Here is a 21,466-nt window from a genome sequence, read left to right on the forward strand (position 1 = left end):
ACTCCCAACAAACACCCACAACTCCAAAACTCACTACCAACAAACACATGTACACAACTCCAAACCTCACATCTATCACACGCACAACTCCAAACCTCAATCACAAAACACAGACGCACACAACTCCAAAGCTCACTTCCATCACACACACGCACACAACTCCAAACCTCACACCTATCACACGCACACACCTCCAAAACTCTCCCAACACACATGCACAACTCCAAACCTCACACCTATCACACACACTCACACAACTCCAAACCTCACTCCTATCACACACACGCACACAACTCCAAACCTCACAACAATCACTCACACAACTCCAAACCTCACACCTATCACACACAAGTGCACAACTCCAAACCTCACTCCCAATGTGCAGAGCTCCAAAGGCTGGCTTAATAATTGTATAATCATCAAAATTAGTTTAATTTGTTCAACTCTGAAACAGAAACAGACAAAAACACAGACAAAACATAAATAAAAAATATCCAACGATATGCCCTGATGCTCAATGGACCAGAAAAAAAAGTATAAAAAACATACAAATCTCTTTTTTTAATTTAAAGATAAAAATGAAAAAAACAGTCTTGTTTTCCGAGTTTAGAGCAGCCTGTGGAGTTGGCTAAGGCGGTGTCGGAGGATCCGAGGAACAGTCAGGTTGTTCACAGTTCGGCCTGCCTCGTCTTCCCCTTATAATAATCATCTGCAAAACAAGTCGGTGTTGGAGTCGAAAACCGCTTTGCTACATTTAGGGTTTTAAAAGACGACCCCTGTCGCTTGTTTCTGAAGGTCTTTGTGTGTGTTAGTACGCAGAGGTCAATTAATACCAAGAACGAGAGGTATGCAATTCGACGATAAAAAATGGGTCTACAAACACATGGGGAAAACAGTGAAAATCCTTCATAAAATACAGCGGGCGGGGAACTCAGCATTCCCTCTGGGCGGCTGTCTGATCCGTCTCGGGCTTTCCGTGCTGGAGGGGCAGAGAGGGAGAAGGAAGGAAACTGAAAGGGAGTGAGGGGGGAAAACGAACCGCTGCTGCCCCCTAGTGCTAAGAGGCAGGAATTACACGATGAATCGCGCGAGAACACCTGCAGCTGAATTCTCTCCATGTTTTGCTGTCATGATGGTTTCTGCTCAGCTCCTCAGCTCCGTTACAAAGGGCAGTGCCAACCGCACTGGTGCTGGGATCGGTTCTTAATCCGGCTCGCACCGTTGACGTGCCCTGACTGTGCATGCCACACAGCTGCACTAAAGGAACAAGAGGGCCAGCTCACGCAGAAAGATCCAGCCGGATGACAAAGACGCACCCACAGAAGACAGCACCCTCACGCCTGGCCTGCAGGGTGCTCATGTTCCAAACCATCCTGCTCTCCTTCCGCACAGCCAGAGCCAGCCGGCACCGATCTGGCACGAGCCACTCGTCTCAGGTCTAAAACAGGCGATTGGCCAAGCCCTGTGTGGACGAAAACAGCCTTTTCAAACTGCCCAGGAAGTCAAGACGGCGATCACAAAACCCGGGACCCTCCCCTCTCTCTCCCTGGCTTCACCCCGCCGCGCGGTGCCGGATCGCGGAGCTCCGCGGAGCTCGGTCAGCTCTCGGGGCAGGGCAGCGGCTCCTTGGAGTGGTCGTTGTACATGAAGGTCTGCTCGATGTTGAAGTCGGGGGGCAGGCAGTCCTTGTGCAGCTCCATGTGCGAGGTGACCAGCTTGAGGGTGGAGAAGTAGAGGCCGCAGACCGTGCAGCGGTACATGAGCGCGCCCGCGTGCGTCTTGAGGTGGCAGATCATGGTGGAGCGCCCGCGGAAGAAGCGCAGGCACACCTTGCACTGGTAGGGCTTCTCGCCCGTGTGGATCCGCAGGTGGTAGGTGAACTCGCCCGAGTGCGCGAACCGCTTCCCGCAGAACCGGCAGCGGTACCACTTGGCCTTGGCGGGGGGGGCGCCGGGGAGGACGTGCAGACCGGAGGGGAAGCCGGCGACGGGCCCCAGGACGAGGCCGTCTGGGCCGAGCGGGCCTGCCCCCGGCCCTGCCCCCGAGCCGGCGCCGGCGCTGTGACAGCTGGGGAAGCCGCCGCCCTCCAGCGGAGAGGAAGAGGAGCAAGAAGAGGAAGTCTCCAGCAGGCTGTCGGCCTTGCGCTTCGCGCCCCGCGCAGGAGCGCCCAGCAGCTCGCCGCTGTGCAGGCTCAGGTGGTACTGGAAGGCGGAGGCCGAGCGGAAGGCCAGGGGGCACAGGAAGCAGTGCAGCACGCCCGCGTCCTGCGCCGCCTCCTCCTCCTCGCCCTCCCTCTCGCCGCCGTGCAGGGCCAGGTGCTTCTCCAGTAGGGGGCGCTCCAGGAAGCCGCAGGAGCAGCTCGGGCAGCAGTAGACGGGCAGGGAGAGGTGGGTGAGGGCGTGCCACAGGAGGGTGCAGAGAGAGGGGTGGGGACGATCGCACACACCGCACCGCAGGGACTGGATGCAGATGTGCTCCAGGAGGTGATCCCTCACGGCCTGGGGAGAGGGGAGGCAGGGACAGAGAGAGGCCCGTGAAGCGCACTGTCACGCCACGCTGAGCCGCGCCACAGCACCACGCGAAACGCTCACCTGGAAGTCCCTGGCGATGGCCTTGGCACAGATGGCGCAGCGCAGTTCCCCTCCCGGCCCCTGGGCGGCAGCGGTGAGCGCGGCGTGCTGGCCGGGCGCAGGGAGGGGCGGGGCGCTGCCGGCAGAGCTCTGGCGCCGGTGCTGCGCCAGCTGAGCCCGGCTGCCGAACTGCAGGCGGCACATGTCGCAGGAGAAGAGCAGGATGCCCACGTGCGAGAGGGCGTGCGTCACGCGGCTGGAGCGCTCGGCGAACGTGGCGCCGCACACCCGGCAGGTGCCCGAGTCGGACAGGTGCGTCTCGGCGTGGGCGCGGATGGTGGTGGCGTCGGGGGGCAGCAGGGCGCCGCAGGCTTTGCAGGCGCGGCAGGCGGACTGACCCCCGCCGGCGCCCCCCCCGCCGCCGCCAGCGCTGCCGTTCTCCAGGCACACCAGGTCTTCCTCCTCCTCCTCCTCTTCCTCCTCCTCGTCTTCCTCGATGCAGTGCTCCTCCTCGTCGCTCAGCTCGATGATCTCTTCCGCCACCCCGCCCCCCGCGCCCCCCCGCAGACGCTCCTCCTCGAAGAAGAGGTCCCCCACCCCCAGCGCCTCCTCCCCCTCCGGCTCGCCCAGCCGCAGCCCCTCCAGGGGGTCCCCCGAAGAGGAGGACGGCACGCAGGTCTCCCCGAGCTGGGCCGAGGAGTCGGGGTAGGTGTCGGGGACGAAGAAGCCCAGGGACTGGGGGGCCCCCTCACTCGCTGCCTCGTCCTCCTCGGTCTTGAGCCCCCGGCAGGCAGCCGCCGGGGTGGGCAGCCCGTCGGCGGGGGGCTCGTGTCCCGTCTGGGAGGGCCGACAGTCAGGGGCGCCTGGCTGAAGGGGCATGTCAGCAGCCGCAGCCCGAGCATACTCCAGGAAGCCCTCCTCATCCTCGGCCTTGGGAGGCTGGGGGAGGGGGCGCGGAGCAGGGGCAGACTGGGTGGGCGAGGGGGAGAGGGAGGAGAGGGACGGCGGCTGGCCACGACCCTGCCTGGACGCCCCGTCCGGCAGCCGGGAGGGAGCGAGAGGAGGGGGAGGGACAGCAGCCGCGGAGGAGCACCCCGAAGAGGAGGAGGAGGAAGAAGAAGACGACGAACACAGAGCGGCGGCAGCGGTGGCTGTGGAGGTAGAGGCCCCCGGCGGCTTTGCGCCCTCGCCCGAGCCGAGCCCCTGCAGGTCCGGGAAGGTGGCGTGGCAAGCCCGCACCAGCTCCCGCACTCCCAGCCTCTCGGCCACCTCGTAGAGCACGCCGACGTCGATGAGGTCGGTGTGCAGCTCGGCCGTGTAGATGAAGGTGAGCACCTTCTCGAAGTTGGCCGCCGAGACGAAGTCCACCGTGTAGCTGCTGCCGCGGGCGCCCTGGGCACCGCCCGCCCCGGCTCCCGCAAACAGGCCGTGGAAGTAGCTAGCGGCGCAGGCCAGGACGGCGCGGTGGGCGGCGAAGGAGCGCCCCCCCACGAGCAGCAGCACGTCGCACAGCGAGCTGGACACGCGGCAGCGGTTCAGCTCCGCCAGCAGGCCGGAGGCGTGGCCGGCGCCGTGCAGCCGGATCCTCATGCCCATCGGCGCTGAGCCACACAGCCCCACCGCGCCCCCTGCTGGACTGCGAGGAGAAGAGACAGAGTCACAGACAGGCAGAGACACGGGCAGGCAGGCAGAGTCACAGACAGGCAGAGACACAGGCAGACAGGCAGAGACACAGGCAGGCTGGCAGAGACAGAGTCACAGACAGGCAGGCAGAGACACAAGTAGACAGGCAGAGTCACAGGCAGGCATGCAGGGATCACAGACAGGCAGAGACACAGACAGACCAGAGTCACAGACAGGCAGACAGAGACACAGACAAGCAGGCAGAGACACAGACAGACAGGCAGGCAGAGTCACAGACAGGAGGACAGACACGCAGACAAACAGACATACAGAGACACATGAAGACAGACAGGCAAAGTCACAGGCAGGCAGGCAGAGTCACAGACAGGCATGCAGAGACACAGGCAGGCATGCAGAGACACAGGCAGACAGGCAGGCAGAGACACAGGCAGGAGGACAGACACGCAGACAAACAGACATACAGAGACACATGAAGACAGACAGGCAGAGACACACGCAGACAAACGGGTGGACAGATACGCAGACAGACAGGAGCGCAGACAGGCAGACAGAGAAAACTGCTGTCAGCGAGCAAACAGATTTATCACAGCAAAGCTTTAAAAACCAGCAGATGCCCGAGGCACTAACACTAACAGTTCAGCACGTACAGTATAATTATTGTACTGTATTACCTAGCGGTGACACTGTACAGTCAATTAACTTCCAGGTAAACACCGGGAATTTGTAGTACAAGCGAGAAAACCTCGTGTGGAAAACACAAAGGTATAATAATAATAATAATAAACAAGATTATCAATTACCAGCGATTAGCAATTAATGCTAAAATGTCGGATTAAAGATTCTTCTTCTATCTTGAACTTTCTTGAACGTTTCTCATCCGAGCAGCGTTTTAGCAACATTATCGAGTACAGATCTGCTGCTCGCCGCAAAAAAACACACTTCTGAAAAATAAGAAATAAACAGCAATGACGATCGTGCAGGGTTGTCTAAACATCACACTGCCGACAAGAACAAACTGGGGAGGAATCGAAATCGATGCTTTTGAACGCAGCAACGAAACCGACACTCGGCTATTAAAAACGACCTAATGTAACAAATACTGTAAAAATGCATCACACCAGCGTCCCCTGGATATGAGAACTTGAATTAAAATAAAACTGACACCTCTCTCTTTGTCAGGACCTTCGCCAGGAGGCTGAGGAGAGATCACGACACTACACCACAATGTGTGCTGTAAGAAATCACCAGCTTACCCATAAATCCGATTGTTTAACGATTCGGTTTTGGTTTCTTCGGACTCCACTTCTCAACATCAACACAAAAACCGAACTACCTCTCATTACACACACGGAGCAGCGGGGTCGCCTGGAAAGTAGCAGCGCCACCCGGCGGCCGGAGGACGGACTCTGACACTAAAGAACCGGTTGTCCCGTTTCTTGAGAAATAAGATGGAGAACTAGTCGAAATTGACAGATAGGAAAATATTGAGTATATAAAACTTTTTTTTTTCCTTTTCTCACTAAGCTGTGGTCCAGCAGGCTGCATTAGCTGACATTCTCACCACACCGTGCAGGGGGCGCGCCCTGCCACACCTGGCTGGTAGATACTGCTATGCTAGAGCGTGCTCCCTTTTGAGCCTGGTGTTGTGTCACCAGTGCGTCCACTCAGACCTCGGTCTGACCATTTCACCGCGGCACAGCCAGCCAGAGCCAAGGCAGAGGAAGAACAAAAGACGATTTCAGACCAACCTTTTTTTTTATACCTTTTCCATATAAAGTTTTATTTTTTTACAGCAGATAAAAGTTTCACGTTTGGAAAAACAAAGTAAAAGAGAACTCTGGCGAAAGAAAAATCGGTCGAAACCGAGGAGCGGACACGCGCGGCGTGAAGCTCCGGAGAGGGGAGTCGCAGGACCGCGGGCGCCCCGCCCCCGGAGCCTCGCGCCTGTCGGTGCGGCCCCACGCAACGTCACGCTGCGTGGTGCGTCTCCGTCCTGTGATACTGGACACCAGTTTCACCAGCCCCTGCAGGTCCGAGCTGAGCCAGGCTGTGTTTCGGGGGCCGGAAGGATGAGAGATCTGACATTGACGCGTCGGTTTGTCGTTAACTACGCTGTGCTGTGTTGCAGCAGACGTACTGTATTAACTGTGCTGTCTTGGACTGGCACGGATTTGAGCTGTATTGCCCGTACTTTGTTATACCGTTCTGTAATTGAACTCTTGTTTTCTGTATTACACTGCACTGTTCCAGACTCTGCCATAGTGACTTGTATTTGACCGAGCTGCACTGTACAGTGTTGTTACTCGTCTTTTTACCCACACAGCTCTGCACTGGTGCTCTGACCCAGTGACACAGCTGACCAGGGCTGAATTCTGAGAGAAGACCCGGAGCCTTCGGCCTAGCACGGTAACCTGAACAGGAATTAGAAAAATCCAACACTGAGCGTAATAAAAAAATATCAGATTTAAACAGAAAACATCACTAAAAAACATCACCACTGATGCAGATTTCTGAACGTCAAATCATAACCCATCACCTGTTACAGACAAGATAGTCATCCTAGATAGTCATACAAATTTCATTACATACAATTACAATCTTGTACATACATTATCAATAGCAATAATAATATCATTATATATATATTTTACAATACTCTTTTTTTAGAACAGTTTTCAATCATTAATCTGAATAGACCATCTCAGCAGTAGACTCGTGTAAACTCTGACCTTCTGCAAGACGATGTTGCCACCCCTGCTCCCCGATAATACTGTGCTCTTTCACTCCCTGAACTGAAGCAACACCAACTCGTTTGCTGGTTTCTTAATTACTCTGTGCGGCACGACGCGCCAGGGAGAGTAAGATTTCGCTCCCCACGTTTTCATTATCATTCGACCTTATCGACGTTTAATAACCAAATGCACGAGAGATGTCAAGGACTGAATATGGACAGCAATACTCTTCCTTGCAATGCACAACACAGATTTTTTTTTTTTTAAAACACATCTAAAAATTTCAGTTTTGTACAAGAAAGGTAACGAAAAAAAAAAAAGATCCCAGAGGCTGGACTCGACACTCGCTCTCTCTCTCTCTCTGGATCTGGTTGGGCAAGACGGGCACCTGTTGGGCTCCCTGGTACGCACCCGCTTCCTGTGTTGAAGGTGCGGAGTTGTATTGCTCGTGAGAATCTTGCCAGCTGTCTTGCTTCCACAGGCGCGGGGGTATCGAGGACCCTGTGCTGCCAAAACAGCTCCTCAAGCTCCCTTTGTGCTCGACCCTGTATCCTCCGAATCTGTCCTGCCGGGCAGAGAGGGGTCTCTGCAAAGTGCGGTGCTCGCTCTGGGCCGACAGCGAAGTTCTGTGGTGGCCGGCCCGAGCGCTAACTGGGCTTTGCAGCAGAGACCTGTCCGGAGTGGCCCAGCCGGTCTCCGCCCTTGTCCTTCCCAACAGTTTTTAATCATTGTCCTGGTCTGTTGTCGGCTTGGCTCCCTTGCTCTTGCTTGTGTTATCCTTGCAATCATGACACCCTGTTGCCGTCGTGATACCCTGTTCGCTGTCGCGGCAGGCTGCCGGTATCGTGACGGGCTGCCGAACTCGCAGTGCGGTGCTCGCTGCTGCGATATGCTGTCGCCCGTCGTGACGCGGTACCTGCCGTCACGACGGGCCGCTTGTTGCCGTGACATGCAGCTCGCTACGGCGACCTGCTCCTGCTGTCGCGACTGTCTCAGCCCGCCTTGTGCCACTGGCGCCATCGCTGTGGGTCTCCGCGCTGTGGGCGCTGCGGCCGGTGTCGCGGGACCTGGCCGGGACGGGCTCTGAGCGGCGGTGAGGGCCTTGCCTCCTGCGCCCGCCGCTCCGAGGACGGTGACCGGAATCCACTCTCCCAGCTGCCCCGTTATCCCAGCCTGGCCGAGGCTCCTCCGGGACGAGGCAGATGAAGAGGGAGGGAGCATTCCAGCGCGCAATACTGGAGACTTCACTGGGGATGTGAAGCTGCCCCAGACGAAATGTCAGTACTGCACCGATCCTCACTGCCCAGGAGACGCCTCGCTGTCTCTGGGCAGGAGACAAAGGCATTTTTATCCCGGTCACCTCTTTTTTAAACCGCTGAGCGCCTCCGACCCTGTGCCTGGCTGTGTGTCTGGGTATCGGTTCTAAGAATGTGCAATGAGGGCGTGACCTGCCCGCGTGCCAGTATGTCCACATCCTCGAATCTGTGTCTGTGTGTGTGTCCGAGTCCCCGGTAATTTACTGCCAGCCTGCACGCTTGGGAACGCCGTCGCTGCCTGTGTGTGTGTCCCTGGCCTTGCAGCAGGCTGTCTGTGCACTGTGTGCTTGTGTCCAGCGGGGGGGGGGTGGGGGGGTGGGGTTGGGAGGGGAGGGTGTAGAGGGGTTGGGGTTTGCAGCTATGACACCCCCCTGCGGGAGTTGGCGCGGCTCAGGCTGGCAGTGCTGGCTTTGCGGGAGAGACCAGGCGTGGGCAGGGCGGGGGGCATCTCGTTGGGGCAACCGTGCTGCAGCAGGATGTCGACACACTCCTGGCTGCCCGCCCTGCGTGCCAGCGCCAGCGCCGTCTGGCCCTGGGCGTCCCGCGCCTTCACGTCGCTGCCGTACTGCGGGGGCAGAGCAACGAGAGAAAGAGCCGTCACTCGACCCCGCCGACCCCCCCCTCAGGTGCCCGAAACCAGGGCTACACCATCAGAGCTTCTGCCACCTCCAAGAATGAATCTTGTCCTCCTAAAACCGAGCTATCTATGTCTGACATCCCTGCACAGCTAACAACATCGACTTCAACAGGAGCGTCGCTGTAAGAAAACACTGCGATCTGAAATCACTGCAGGGATGGCCTGTTTCCTTTAATCATTTAGTGTCATAGACCAGCAGAGGACGTTTCTGCCTGGAATGATGTCTCCTCAAGCAATTATTGATATCTGTGGAAGTATAGACACTAGAGGCCTAGATTAGGGCTTCAAGCTTCTAATTCAAGATAATTGAATTTTGTTATACCGTTCTGTAATTGAACTCTTGTTTTCTGTTTTATACTGCACTGTTCCAGACTCTACCATAGTGACTTGCATTTGACCGAGCTGCACTGTACAGTGTTGTAGCAGTAAGACACTGCGATCTGAAATCACTGCAGGGATGGCCTGTTTCCTTTAATCATTTAGTGTCATAGACCAGCAGAGGACGTTTCTGCCTGGAACGATGTCTCCTCAAGCAATTATTGATATCTGTGGAAGTATAGACACTAGAGGCCTAGATTAGGGCTTCAAGCTTCTAATTCAAGATAATTGACCTCAGTCGGGTCTCCTCTCAGTATTGTTCATCTCAGGACTGTCTCCAGGACCCCTCTCTCTAACATCACACCCCCCTAGGAAAAGCAAATGCCCCTCACCCAGACAAGCAGCTGCGTCATGACGATGTCCGGGAGCTGGCAGGCGGCGTGCAGGGCGGAGCGGGGGGCCGCGGGCGGGGGCGCGGGCGGGGCCGCCAGGGGGGCGTTGATCTCCTCCTTGGTGCTGTGGGCCAGGAGCAGCAGCAGTCCCGGCAGGTCTCGCTCCATCACCGCCGCGATCAGCCGCGCCGCCAGCCCCACGCCCTCCTCGGCCGGGGGCAGCGGCGCCACAAAGAGACGCTGCTCGTACTTGGCACGGATCCACGACTCCCTCTCCTCCCTGCGCCACGGACACACGGACAGACACAGACACAGAGCTCATAACCACCCCAGGGCAGCTAGTGCGCAGAGCTTGTCACGGGAAAACAATGATCATTTAAAAAACGTTGGGTGTTTTTGCAATGACCCAGCGCTCTGAAGTGGGTCGGGGCAGTTGTGCACACATCTCGCCTCGCGCCCCGCGCCCTGCGCTCACCGAGTGGCATCGGGCGTGGGCTTCTGCCGCCCGTGCGTGTTGCTCTCCCAGATGCTGTTGGCCATGGCGTTGCCGATGGAGGTGAGCACCAGATTGAGCTCCAGCGGCCAGTCGTCCAGGTCCAGGGACCGCACGCGGGACAGGTGGGTGCCCAGGTTTCGGTGTATCCCCGAACACTCGATACAGATCAGAGCGCCCAGGTTCAGGCTCGCCCAGGTCGGGTCTGAGAGAGACAGAAAGAGAGGGAGAGAGAGAGAGGCACAGTCAGCACGAGGGCTTGAAATTCAGGCCGACATACGGACGGCTCAGGCACTACGATGGACAAACCAACAGGAATACAGGGGACAGCGGATAGTGTGACATAGGACTGGTATGTAGGGAGAGAGATGGATCAGCGTTTGAGAGCAGAACAAACAGGAAGAGACACACAATCCGTTCCAGCAGACTGATGAGGAGAGTGTGGGGGCAGCTGCTGAAGGACTCACTGGGCGCCCCGCAGTCCACGCAGAAGCCGTTCCCCTTGGCATTTCGAATGGCCTGGAGCGCCACTGCCTCGCTCTGACTGTCCCTCCGAGTCTGTGGACAGATGCACAGAGAGACACATACGACAGGTCAGACACAGTCGCCATTGGTGTAAGCAGTGGGATTTCCGATCACATCAACTTCCTGTCCCTCCAATTAAATGAACCAGCATAGAGACTGGGCTGCCAGAGGTGTTTACCTGAAGTGTTCAGTGCACAGTCCTGTAGAAAAGAATCGGGGGGGACCCCAAACTTCCTTGCTGCTCATATTCCTCAGCTGGAACTTTTACATTTAGAAATCAGCTTTTGTAAGGCAGGGCTGGGATGAGTTGACAGGTACTTTTAGCCCTGAATTTGAGGTGAATTTGCAGGCAGCGGCAGGCCAGCAATGTTGTCATTGAGGGACATGTGTTTCCTGCCATTAGCACTGAGTCTCCTGTACGCTGCCACAGAACTTTCAGTGTGTCTGAGATGAGTGGGTCAATGGGTAGGCAGGGCACTTCCTCGGTCCCCCCCAGTGGGGTTGCTCCACTTTGCAAGATGCAAAGGACAAAATTCATGATTCCAGACTGGGTGGAAGCCATCACCTGGAAGGTACTGGATCTTCATTCAGATATACATGGGAAATTGTTGCATTTACTCACCAAATTATGATAATACTAAACAGAAAATATAGCCGTTGATCCCTAAGTAAGGATGCCCGGCTCAGCAGTTTCCACCTTGTCTCCCCCCTTGACGTGACCTCCCAGAGGGCCTGGTGAGAAGCCTGGGACTTGCCTTGTTCTTGCTGCTCTCGCAGGACTGCAGGCTGGCCAGGATCTGGCTCTCAATGGCCAGAACCCAGGCGTCGCGCTCCTCCAGGGTGGAAGCTTCGAAGTGCCAGGTCTGTCCCGAGCTGGACACGATCATGAAGTCGAAATTCTCCTCCTCTGCACAGACGGGAGGACATGGGAGAGGATATGGACAGTGAAGGAGATATTGTCCTGCCTACAGCACAGGGATGGCCAGTTCATCATGCTCTAGATCCACAGCCCTGCAGGGTTTCTCTCTCTTAAAGCACCATTCAACACAGAGGTGAAGAACAAGGAAATGTGAAGTTGTAGCAATTAAGCAATTAACATTTCAATATTAGCTGAGCAGAAGAATGCTTGGCCACAGCTGTGCTAACTGTCCCACTGGGTCCACTAAGGTGTGCTCACAGGACAGCGTCTGGCACTGCCATGTCTAGCATTTTGAAAAACCAAGAAGGGATTTGAACGTCTAATGATGCAATGTCAGAAAACAGAACTCGAACTTCCTTTCTGCAGAAGAGCACAGTCACACACACGGGCTACAGCACTGTCAGCATGCAGAGGGGCACAGGGGACAGGGAGAGACAGACCGACGGCAGCATGCCCCACACAGCTGGCTTTACCTGTCTTGTAAATGTTTCTCAAGCTACCAAAGCTTTTTAGCTTCCACATTTTGCGTTTAGCTGTAGAAGGAGAGGTTTAGCGCGTTTCCGGGGAAGCAGACAGGAAGTGGGGGAGTGGGGAGGAACGAGAAAAAGACAGAGAGAGAAGGAGCACGTTAGAGAGGGAGAGGGGAGGAAGGCTAGCGAGACCCCTGCTATTCAGCTTGCCTGCTGAGAGAGAAAGAGACAGAGAGAAGAGTTCTTGAATGGTGCTCTCTGTGAGTGACAATATCAAGCATTACTCCCTGTATCTGCTCATACCCTTCCCAGCAGGGGGCGCATAGGAGTCTGGAAAGAACAGCCCTTGGTGTTGCTCCCCTAGTATGTGTTGACACTCCTGCAGTATGGCAGACAGCCAGAGGAGGGCCCTGCTCCTTTTTGCTTCTGTGACTAATTAGCTGGTGTTATATTCTTCTAAATCCTCCACTACTTCATCTTTAATTCTATTGTCTTTCATGCCTTTCGCCTCCATTCTCTGATTGTCTCTCTCTGCCAGTGCTCTTCTGTTATTGGTTCTTTGTTTGCCTTCAGGCTCCACCTCCCATCTCTCTGCCCCTCCCCTCTTCTCTTTCACTGGCAGAAACCCCTGTCCGTAACGCTCCCATCTCTTTTGTGACTGGCTCCTCTCCTGCAGTCCCTCCCCTGCATGTAAAAACCACTCTACAAATCTCTATTCCTTTATCTTCCCCATATCTCTCCCGTCGTTTTTGGAATGGCTCCTGCCCCTTGACTCCCCTGATTGGCTGCTCACCCTCGGCCTGTCCCATTGCTGCGTCGCCCTTCATGTTCATGCTCTTCTTCCTGCGGTTCTTCTTCCTGTCAATCATCGGAGAGGGAGGGGCGTGGTCCTTCACTGACGTGGGGCTAGCCAAGCCCTCGACAGCAGAGTCTAAAGACAGAGAGGGGTGCAGGAGAGGGGAGCAGGGGTGTGGAAGTGACAGGGCAGGCAGAGAAAGAGATGTCAGGCTCATCTGACTTTCATGGAAGGCTGTGGGGGTGCATTTATGTGACAGTGAGGGAGTGAGGATATGAGGGGTGTGAGGGTGTGAGGGAGTGAGGGTGTGAGGGTGTGAGGGAGTGAGGAAGTGAGAGTGATAGTGAGGGAGTGAGAGTGAGGAAGTGAGGGAGTGAGAGTGATAGTGAGGGAGTGAGGGCGATAGTGAGGAAGTGAGGGAGTGAGAGTGATAGCGAGGGAGTGAGGGCGATAGTGAGGGTGTGAGGAAGTGAGGGAATGAGAGTGGGAGTGAGGGAGTGAGGGAGTGAGGGTGATAGGAGGTGAGGGAGTGAGAGTGTGAGGTGTGAGGGAGTGAGGGCAATAGTGAGGAAGTGAGGGCGATAGTGATGGTGTGAGGGAGCGAGGGTGTGACAGTGTGAGAGTGTGACAGATGGTGAGGTGTGAGGTTGTGAGGAAGTGAGGGAACGAGTGTGATAGTGAGAGTGTGAGGTGTGAAGAAGTGATAGTGAGAAAGTGAGGGAGTAAGAATGATAGTGAGGGAGTGAGGGCGATAGGGAGTGAGAATGGGAGTGAGGGAGTGAGGGCGATAGTGAGGGTGTGAGGGAGTGAGAGTGTGAGGGAGTGAGAGTGATAGTGAGGAAGTGAGGGCGATAGTGATGGTGTGAGGCTGTGACAGTGTGAGAGTGTGACAGATGGTGAGGTGTGAGGGAGTGTGGAGGTGAGGGAGTGAGGGTATTAGGATGATAGTGAGGGTGTGAGGGAGTGAGAGTGATAGTGAGGAAGTGAGGGCAATAGTGAGAGTGTGAAGGAGTGAGAGTGATAGTGAGGAAGTGAAGGTGATAGTGAGGGTGATAGTGAGGGAGTGAGGAGGTGAGGGGTGTGAGAGTGTGAGGGTGATAGTGAGGGAGTGAGGGAGTGAGAGTGTCAGTGAGGGCGTGAGTTTGGGCGGATGGGGGTGGCATCGTGTGGCATGCCGTACCCACGCTCTGTGCCTTGCTGGACAGTGAAGATGGACAGCGTTGGACTCCCTTCTCCGACCGCGGCGAGACGCTGCCGCTCTTCTCCTCTACGGGCAGGAGAGTGCTGGGGAATGAAGGAGCTGAGGCAAGAGAGGGAGAGGACAGTGAGCCGGACTGAGTTTCTCACAGTGTAACAAAGATACACAGGTGGCACAGCCCAGTTGCAGTACAGCGGTGTGAGAGTGTGCCGAACCCAGCAGTGTGTGCCGTGTCTCACCCGCGCCAACCCCGTCCCCGACAGCAGTGCCACCCGTGTCTCTGACCAGGCCATTGTGACTGGCAGAGGGGCCGCAGGTCGTCACGGCACGTGGGGGGCGTTTCCCGGGCACTTTGACCGTCGTGCGCAGGAGGTCAATCTCCTTCCCGTGGACATTCTGCATGTAGTCCTGCCAGGGTCAGAGGTCAGAGGTTACGCACGTGCAAACACAGGCATCTGAGTCTTTTTGTTCCTTTCTGAGACCCATTGTTTGGCTCCTTTTCTTTTCAACCGCACATGTTTACGCACAGAGGTCTGGTTGTATCACGATGAAAGGAAGGGAAGCTCAGTTAACCTTAACTAGAGCTGCTGCTGGAAGAGGTGTTAGTGGGACCAGTAGGGGCGCTCACCCTGTGGTCTGTGTGGGTCCTAATGCCCCAGTACAATAACGGGAACAAGGCACCGTCCTTCAGATGAGACATTAAACTGAGGTTGTTAAAAATCCCTAGGTGTTTCTCAAAAAGTGTAGGGATGTTACCCCAGTGTCCTGGCCTTCACCAATCATGGCCTCCTAATAATCCCCATCTCTGAACTGGCTTCATCACCCTGTTCTCCTCCCCACAGATAGCTGATGTTTGGTGCTGCCTTCGCATCATCCAGGTTGGGGCTACACATTGGTGGTGGAGGGGAGTCCCCATTACCTATAAAGCACTTTGAGTGGAGTGTCCAGAAAAGTCTCCTTATGAGCAAATAAGCCTTAAATGAATTAAGATGTTTCTGTATCATGTTTGTGTAAGGAATGAACCTCACAGAAGTAGATGACAGATCAATACCCACTCGGGCCACCAGGGTGCACTAAACCGCTGCTTAGCCTGAGCCTCAGTGTCCGGCAGTGCGTGATAAGTTTCAGTCACGTTGTTGTGTGGACATTGTGTTGACACTGTGCTGCTGTGTAGCTGCGTGCGGACTCACATTGACATTGGGGTGGTAGGACAACACTCCGTTATTGGACAGCGTCACGTATTTCCTCTTCCACTCCTTGTTGAGAGAGTTGCCGCTGCGCTTCAGCAGGATACTCTGTCCACAGGGCGGCGACAGGGAGTCAGAGAGAAGGACAAGCAGAGGAGAGAGGGACAAACAAGGCGATACATCAGAATGCAGAATATCACACGCAGGATGTCCAGCTCTGGAAAGAGGCAGTGAAAGAAGAAAATGAGTCTAAGAATGAAGATGGCACTATGATTCTTGGCACCACCGGTCATCTGGACTCCGCAACGGCCCAAGTTGCCATTAACACACCACACACACTCATCCAGCAATCAGTCTTCTGATGGACTGCCTATCCTGTCATGGTGGAATTGTAACGAACAGTTCTTTCCGGACCCTATGCGGACGACACAGTCCGACGGAGTGGGGGGAACACTAGGGAAACGTCATGCAGGAAAACGGGGCTGAAGACAGGGGGGCGTGTCCAAGGTGCGCTGGTGCACGGGGGAGGTGTGGCCGAGGCGAACAATCCAAAAGAGTAGTCCGTAGGGAAAATCCAAAACACACGAGTAAGTCCAAAACCAGGAGATCCATCAGAAGAAGGATTAAAAACCACGAAGGCCGGGTCGGAACCGGCGGACGGGGAACAGGAACGGGAACAGAGGTTAAAACCTTAACGGGACCAGGCGCTTCCTGGTCCCGGACTCGCATGATATGGAAATCAGATGCAGAGCCCGGATGAGCGTCAGCGCCTGGCTTTTAAGGTGGGCTGGGAATAGGGAACAGGTGCAGAGAATAAAGTCTTAGTGAAAGGGCTGGAGCACCCTTAAGGAGGGGGGACTATAATCGTGACAGGAATATAGTCAGTGCACTGGAACGTAAAATTAAAGGGGCATGATGGAAATCCTGATGGAGTGTGTGACTCAGTAACACTTTTCATACTCCTTTTCACACCTGTGTGTATAACTTTGGCTGACTGAAAGGTCAAGTGGTCAACGACCCTGCCACTGTCCAGCTCACCTGCTTGATGGGGACGACACTGCCTCTGTCCAGCTCACCTGCTTGATGGGGACGACACTGCCTCTGTCCAGCTCACCTGCTTGATGGGGACGACACTGCCTCTGTCCAGCTCACCTGCTTGATGGAGTGACCCTGCCTCTGTCCAGCTCACCTGCTTGATGGAGTGACCCTGCCTCTGTCCAGCTCACCTGCTTGATGGGGATGACCCTGCCACTGTCCAGCTCACCTGCTTGATGGAGTGACCCTGCCTCTGTCCAGCTCACCTGCTTGATGGAGTGACCCTGCCTCTGTCCAGCTCACCTGCTTGATGGAGTGACCCTGCCTCTGTCCAGCTCACCTGCTTGATGGGGATGACCCTGCCACTGTCCAGCTCACCTGCTTGATGGAGTGACCCTGCCTCTGTCCAGCTCACCTGCTTGATGGAGTGACCCTGCCTCTGTCCAGCTCACCTGCTTGATGGGAACGACCCTGCCTCTGTCCAGCTCACCTGCTTGATGGGGATGACCCTGCCGCTGCCGATGTCCCCCTTGCTGTCCACACTTCTTTTCTCTGCATCGCTGCCACGCCGGTTCTGAGGCGGAGAGGGAGAAGGTGTGGTGACTGGGGCTGGACGGACAGACAGTGAGACTGAGGGGTACAGACAGACAGGAAGCTAGACGGACAGTCAGATGGACAGACACACAAATGCCTAGATGGACAGACCGACAGCTAGACAGAGAGACAGACAGACTGACAGAAAGTTAGAGAGATGACAGGACACATGAGCCAACAGACTGAGAGAGGGACCGAGAGGAGAGAAGACTGACCGTGAAGATGGAGGGCTTGCGTCGGGGGGCGCGGTGGAGAGACCCTGGAGTGGTGCAGCCTGGCCCTCCGTCACCCCCTCTTAGCTCCCGGTGGCTAACCACAGGGGTGGAAGGCAGAGAGGAGGAGTAGTCACTGCTCTGAGCCCCATTACTAGCCTGGAGAGAGAGAGAGGAGTGGTCACTGCTCTGAGCCCCATTACTGGCCTGGAGAGAGAGACAGAAGTGGTCACTGCTCTGAGCCCATTACTGGCCTGGAGAGAGAGAGACAGGAGTGGTCACTGCTCTGAGCCCATTACTGGCCTGGAGAGAGAGAGACAGGAGTGGTCACTGCTCTGAGCCCATTACTGGCCTGGGGAGAGAGAGACAGGAGTGGTCACTGCTCTGAGCCCATTACTGGCCTGGAGAGAGAGAGACAGGAGTGGTCACTGCTCTGAGCCCATTACTGGCCTGGAGAGAGAGAGACAGGAGTGGTCACTGCTCTGAGCCCATTACTGGCCTGGGGAGAGAGAGACAGGAGTGGTCCCTGTTGGAGAGGCAGGTGGGGGACTGAGTGAGAGAGGGGGGGCAGACAGAGGCTAGTGAGGGTGAGCTGGCTCACCTGTCCGGGGAAGGCTCCTGACACTGGCGTGGAGCCGCCTGAGTGGCTGGGGGAGTTGGGCAGGGACTTGCAGGAGGCCAGCAGAGCACCCTGCTTCTTCATCAGAGCCATCTTCTGAGCAGCTGGAGCAAAGAGGAGATCGTCAACAAGGACAGACTGGCACACAGCTACACTGGCATGACAGTCAGACTGGCACACCGCTACACTGACAGACAGACTGGTACACAGACAGACAAACAGACAGACAGACAGATACACTGGCAGGACAGACAGACTGGCACACAGATACACTGACTGGACAGACAGACTGGCACACAGATACACTGACCAGACAGACAGACTGGCACACAGATACACTGAAAGGACAGACAGAGTGGCACACAGATACACTGACAGGGCAGACAGACTGGCACACAGATACACTGACAGGACAGACAGCTTGGCACACAGATACACTGACTGGACAGACAGACTGGCACACAGATACACTGACAGGACAGACAGACTGGCACACAGATACACTGACCGGACAGACAGGCTGTCAGACTGACAGGCAGACGGACTGACATGCTGAAGCACTGATGGCACATGCTGGCAGCCGGACAGGCCCAAACCCTGAGACAGAGAGGTGTGCTCAGCAATGGCAAGAATGTCATCGGTTTTGAGAAGCTCACCCTCTGTGAAGACCCGGTCCACGTTGAGCCCGTAGGTGGCACAGGTCTCGTAGTACGCACAGCGCCGCACATCTGTGCACAGCTGGCGGGCTCGTGCATCTTCGATAACACGTGGGTTCGAATTGCTGATCTTGTCTAGGGAGGGAGGGACAGAGGGACACAGAGACAGTCAGGCAGGGGCTTGGGGAAGGAAGGACTCCGCGCTCCTCCTCACTGCCTCTCTTACCCTGAGTGCCCACCACTATGAGTGGGATCTCGGCCGTATTGCGGTACGAGCTCAGCAGGCTGTAGTTCTTGTAGACCTCTTGGAAGCTGCCCTCATTCTCCAGACTGAACACGAAGATCACAGCGTCCACCCAGGCGCTGAACTGCAGACAGAGAGGGGGAGACCTATTGTGGTGTTTTGGTGGTTGCAACACTTAGATACAGCAGTGCCGGATGTCCCATATCCCATCAGGCACAGAGCCTAATGCCTACGAACATTTTAGGGCCTACGAAGGAGGGAAACACTAGCGACTAACGAAAAATGAGCTGAAACACCACGCTTGCGATCGACTCTAGGCGCTCCAAATCAACAATCGGACGCTATCCAGCGGCTGTTCCAGAAACTAAAAGTATCGAAGTGACGGTCGCCCGACTCGCTCCATCGATCAAGAGGTTTAGCATTAGAACGGTGTAGCGCCAAGCGGCTGCACCTCCCAGCTATGTGCCGCAAGGCAGGCTGGGGGCAGCGGCCTTGGGGCTGGACATGAGGTCAGCGTGTTGACCGGAGATTGACCCGGCAGTGTAAAGAGCCTAGAGAGTTTATGAGGTGCCATTGGAAATAGCTGTCAGTGTGTTGCTGCTTTGTCCTTGTAACCCTCCGTAAAAAGAAGTCCCCCTCCTTAATCCTTACCCTGTGTGTGTGTGTGTGTGTCAGCCCTTCGAGGAGTTTCAATCTCTGTCTGTCAGAGTCCGAGGGGGCGGGGGTAAATAAACCTGTTGTTGCCGGCTCATCAGGGCGAGCTTCATCCCGGTCAATATGATAGTTTAAGGTGCGACGTGTCAGGCGATGTAATTCAATCGGCGTTTACCCCTCTTCTTGCACATTTCGGAGTGAAAGTGCCTAGGGCCTACGAACACCAAAATCCGGCCCTGAGGTACAGGGGGTTCATGGCGGGCCTCTGGAATTCTGATGGATGGCAGAATGAAAAGCAAGCGCTGCTGTCCCGACCCCACTGGGACACCCTTAGGTGCCTCTTCCCACCTGCTGGCTTCTCAGGACAAGCTGCTGTCACACAGCGGCCAGGCCCAGTCTACTGCACTTCACTCATGACTTGATTGACTTCTACCCTTAATTTTTGTGGATCAAATGTTTCCAAACGCACGGTGAATTATGGGAACGAGCACAGCTGCCTGCCCCTGGCCTGACGCGCCAGAGAAACACGAGGGCGGGTCGTGCAAGTTCCACGTTCTCTCTCTCACCTGGGCGTCGGGGGCTGACTCCTCCCTGATCAACAGCAGGTGGCTCTGACCGTCGACCAGCACTTCCTTCTTGTACCTGCCACCTGGGGGCGAGAGAGAGGAGGGTCGGTACTGTCGGACACAGCTCGGTGGCCCCGCCTTGCCTCGCCGCGTGGGACGGCGATCCAGTACCTTCGGGGGACTCTGCGGCCAGGTAGCTCCCGGTGATGTACCGGTTCACCAGGGCTGACTTCCCGCTGCGCAAGCTGCCCAGCACCCCCTGCGGAGAGACAGAGGGGGCGAGACTGAGAGAGGACCAGGCGGAGAAGCGAGGGAGTGTGGGACAATCGGAGCAGGAGGACAGAGGGAGGGAGAGATGGCGCACCGTCACTTACCAGCCTCAGCTCAGGGATGGAGCGGCTCAGGGTCCATTCCTGGCTGTTGGCGCAGGCCGCTGGCGAGAGGGAGAGAGGAGGGAGAGTGAGTCTGTTTCCGGTACAGGGACGCTCGCTCAAGGAAAACGCAGCAGCCCGGGGGGGGGGGGGCACGCCCCACGCCCCACGCCCCACGTACAAGCCTTCAGCGAGCGGGGTAAAAAAGTTTCTGAGGTGCGGCCCGTGCGGTGCCCTCTGTGCCCTCTGCGATGGAGGCGCAGAGAGATGCCGCTCTGTCACCAGCATTTCCTGCCATGCTGTGCCCCATATGTGCCTGCTCTCGGGTACAGATGGTAAGTGGCAGGAGGGCAGGGAGAGCGGTTGGCTCAGCAGTCCAGAGCCCGCGTGGGCGCCTGGTGCTGCAGTGCCCACCGGCTGGCACAGGGACAGCGCGGCTCCGGCTTGTTATCAGCTCCGTGCCAGGGCAGAGATGACCCTTCACCTTGCTGCCCAGCATGGCAGGAGAGGGGACAGGGGAGCGCGTGCCGTCTCCTCATGCCAGCTTCTTGCCAGCCCTGGGCTTTAGAGTCCTGGCACTGCCCGTCTGTTTTTATTCACTGTTATTATATATCTGTTTTTTTATTTGCTCTAAGAAAGGTGGATATTTGTCTCCCAGGATACAGACTGGGAGTGCTGAAGTCTATACACTCGCTTCCACCCGCCCGATTCAGCGCTGACGCAGAGCTCCTTTGACTCCAAACTCAGAAGAATATCAGAAAGAGAGACACAGGATTGTTACAGGACTGCACTGGAAACCCTGACGTTGTCCGCCAGGCCAGTACTGCCCATTTTCAATCGAAAGAGCACGGGGGGGGGGGGGGAGAGGAAAGAGGAAGAAGAGACTGAGCAGTGTGCTCGTCCATTCCGTTTTCTGAGCAGTTTTTCCCTACTGTGCACAGTCATCTGCTCCTCCCTTCCCTCAATCTGCACTGACACCTCCAAGGTCCTCCAATGGAAAAGCATCTTCTGCTGTTGCTATGCCGACACGAGGAGGACGCCCCACCTCCTGCTTCACACCATAGAAAAGCACATGCAGAACGATGGGAGGGGTTAAAGGTCACAGAGCCACACTTCATGCTGCACTAAGAGATGACATTGGTCTTGCTCGGGGCACAGCAGTGAAACGTTTACAGTTTGCCTCTTCCCCCATCTTAGACTCATTTTTCATTAGAAACATTTACTGTTAATCCATTTCATAACGCATCTGCAAATTCAGACACGTCTTCCTCTCCACTCTCTGCCGGACACGGAGACACGCAGACGCAGGCGCCCTCAC

The 21,466-nt window shown here is 56.0% G+C and overlaps 2 protein-coding genes across 4 annotated transcripts in view; both read right to left on the bottom strand.

Moving 5' to 3' along the window:
* Positions 1 to 408: 408 nt before the first annotated feature.
* zbtb39 (zinc finger and BTB domain containing 39) lies at positions 409 to 5,530 on the bottom strand. Of its 2 annotated transcripts, XM_088913719.1 has the most exons (4): positions 5,468 to 5,530; positions 5,015 to 5,155; positions 2,592 to 4,206; positions 409 to 2,498 (listed from the first exon to the last, which is right to left on the bottom strand). In XM_088913719.1, the coding sequence occupies exons 3-4, from the start codon at positions 4,164 to 4,166 to the stop codon at positions 1,599 to 1,601; spliced, it is 2,475 nt and encodes an 824-aa protein (XP_088769845.1). In that variant the 5' UTR covers positions 4,167 to 4,206; positions 5,015 to 5,155; positions 5,468 to 5,530; the 3' UTR covers positions 409 to 1,598. The 2 variants fall into 2 exon arrangements, with proteins under 2 accessions (XP_088769845.1, XP_088769852.1); XM_088913726.1 differs by lacking the exon at positions 5,015 to 5,155.
* A 433-nt stretch (positions 5,531 to 5,963) lies between these two features.
* The window catches only part of agap2 (ArfGAP with GTPase domain, ankyrin repeat and PH domain 2), a 37,396-nt gene continuing 21,893 nt past the window's right edge, over positions 5,964 to 21,466 (bottom strand). The window contains exons 2-19 of one of the 2 annotated variants that reach the window (XM_088916780.1): positions 20,152 to 20,210; positions 19,949 to 20,036; positions 19,778 to 19,860; positions 18,540 to 18,681; positions 18,314 to 18,448; positions 17,640 to 17,761; positions 17,042 to 17,197; positions 16,723 to 16,806; positions 15,201 to 15,305; positions 14,250 to 14,418; positions 13,993 to 14,112; positions 12,810 to 12,947; positions 12,020 to 12,079; positions 11,383 to 11,534; positions 10,570 to 10,660; positions 10,085 to 10,307; positions 9,610 to 9,889; positions 5,964 to 8,827 (exon numbers count right to left, since the gene is read on the bottom strand). In XM_088916780.1, the coding sequence (XP_088772906.1) occupies positions 8,621 to 8,827; positions 9,610 to 9,889; positions 10,085 to 10,307; positions 10,570 to 10,660; positions 11,383 to 11,534; positions 12,020 to 12,079; positions 12,810 to 12,947; positions 13,993 to 14,112; positions 14,250 to 14,418; positions 15,201 to 15,305; positions 16,723 to 16,806; positions 17,042 to 17,197; positions 17,640 to 17,761; positions 18,314 to 18,448; positions 18,540 to 18,681; positions 19,778 to 19,860; positions 19,949 to 20,036; positions 20,152 to 20,210 (2,414 nt within the window). In that variant the 3' untranslated portion in view covers positions 5,964 to 8,620. The remainder of the gene's footprint in view (positions 8,828 to 9,609; positions 9,890 to 10,084; positions 10,308 to 10,569; positions 10,661 to 11,382; positions 11,535 to 12,019; positions 12,080 to 12,809; positions 12,948 to 13,992; positions 14,113 to 14,249; positions 14,419 to 15,200; positions 15,306 to 16,722; positions 16,807 to 17,041; positions 17,198 to 17,639; positions 17,762 to 18,313; positions 18,449 to 18,539; positions 18,682 to 19,777; positions 19,861 to 19,948; positions 20,037 to 20,151; positions 20,211 to 21,466) is intronic. The other variant, XM_088916788.1, reaches the window with a different exon arrangement.

Source organism: Atractosteus spatula, chromosome 1 (genome assembly GCF_055471065.1).
Source record: "Atractosteus spatula isolate fAtrSpa1 chromosome 1, fAtrSpa1.hap1, whole genome shotgun sequence".
Classification (NCBI taxonomy): Eukaryota; Metazoa; Chordata; class Actinopteri; order Semionotiformes; family Lepisosteidae; genus Atractosteus; species Atractosteus spatula.

Excerpts from the sequence above, each read along its gene's own strand:
- zbtb39 (XM_088913726.1), bottom strand. The coding sequence starts at position 4,166 with ATGGGCATGAGGATCCGGCTGCACGGCGCCGGCCACGCCTCCGGCCTG. Across the intron at positions 2,499-2,591 it reads CCATCGCCAGGGACTTCCAG|GCCGTGAGGGATCACCTCCT; the intron begins GTGAGCGTTTCG and ends CCCTCTCCCCAG.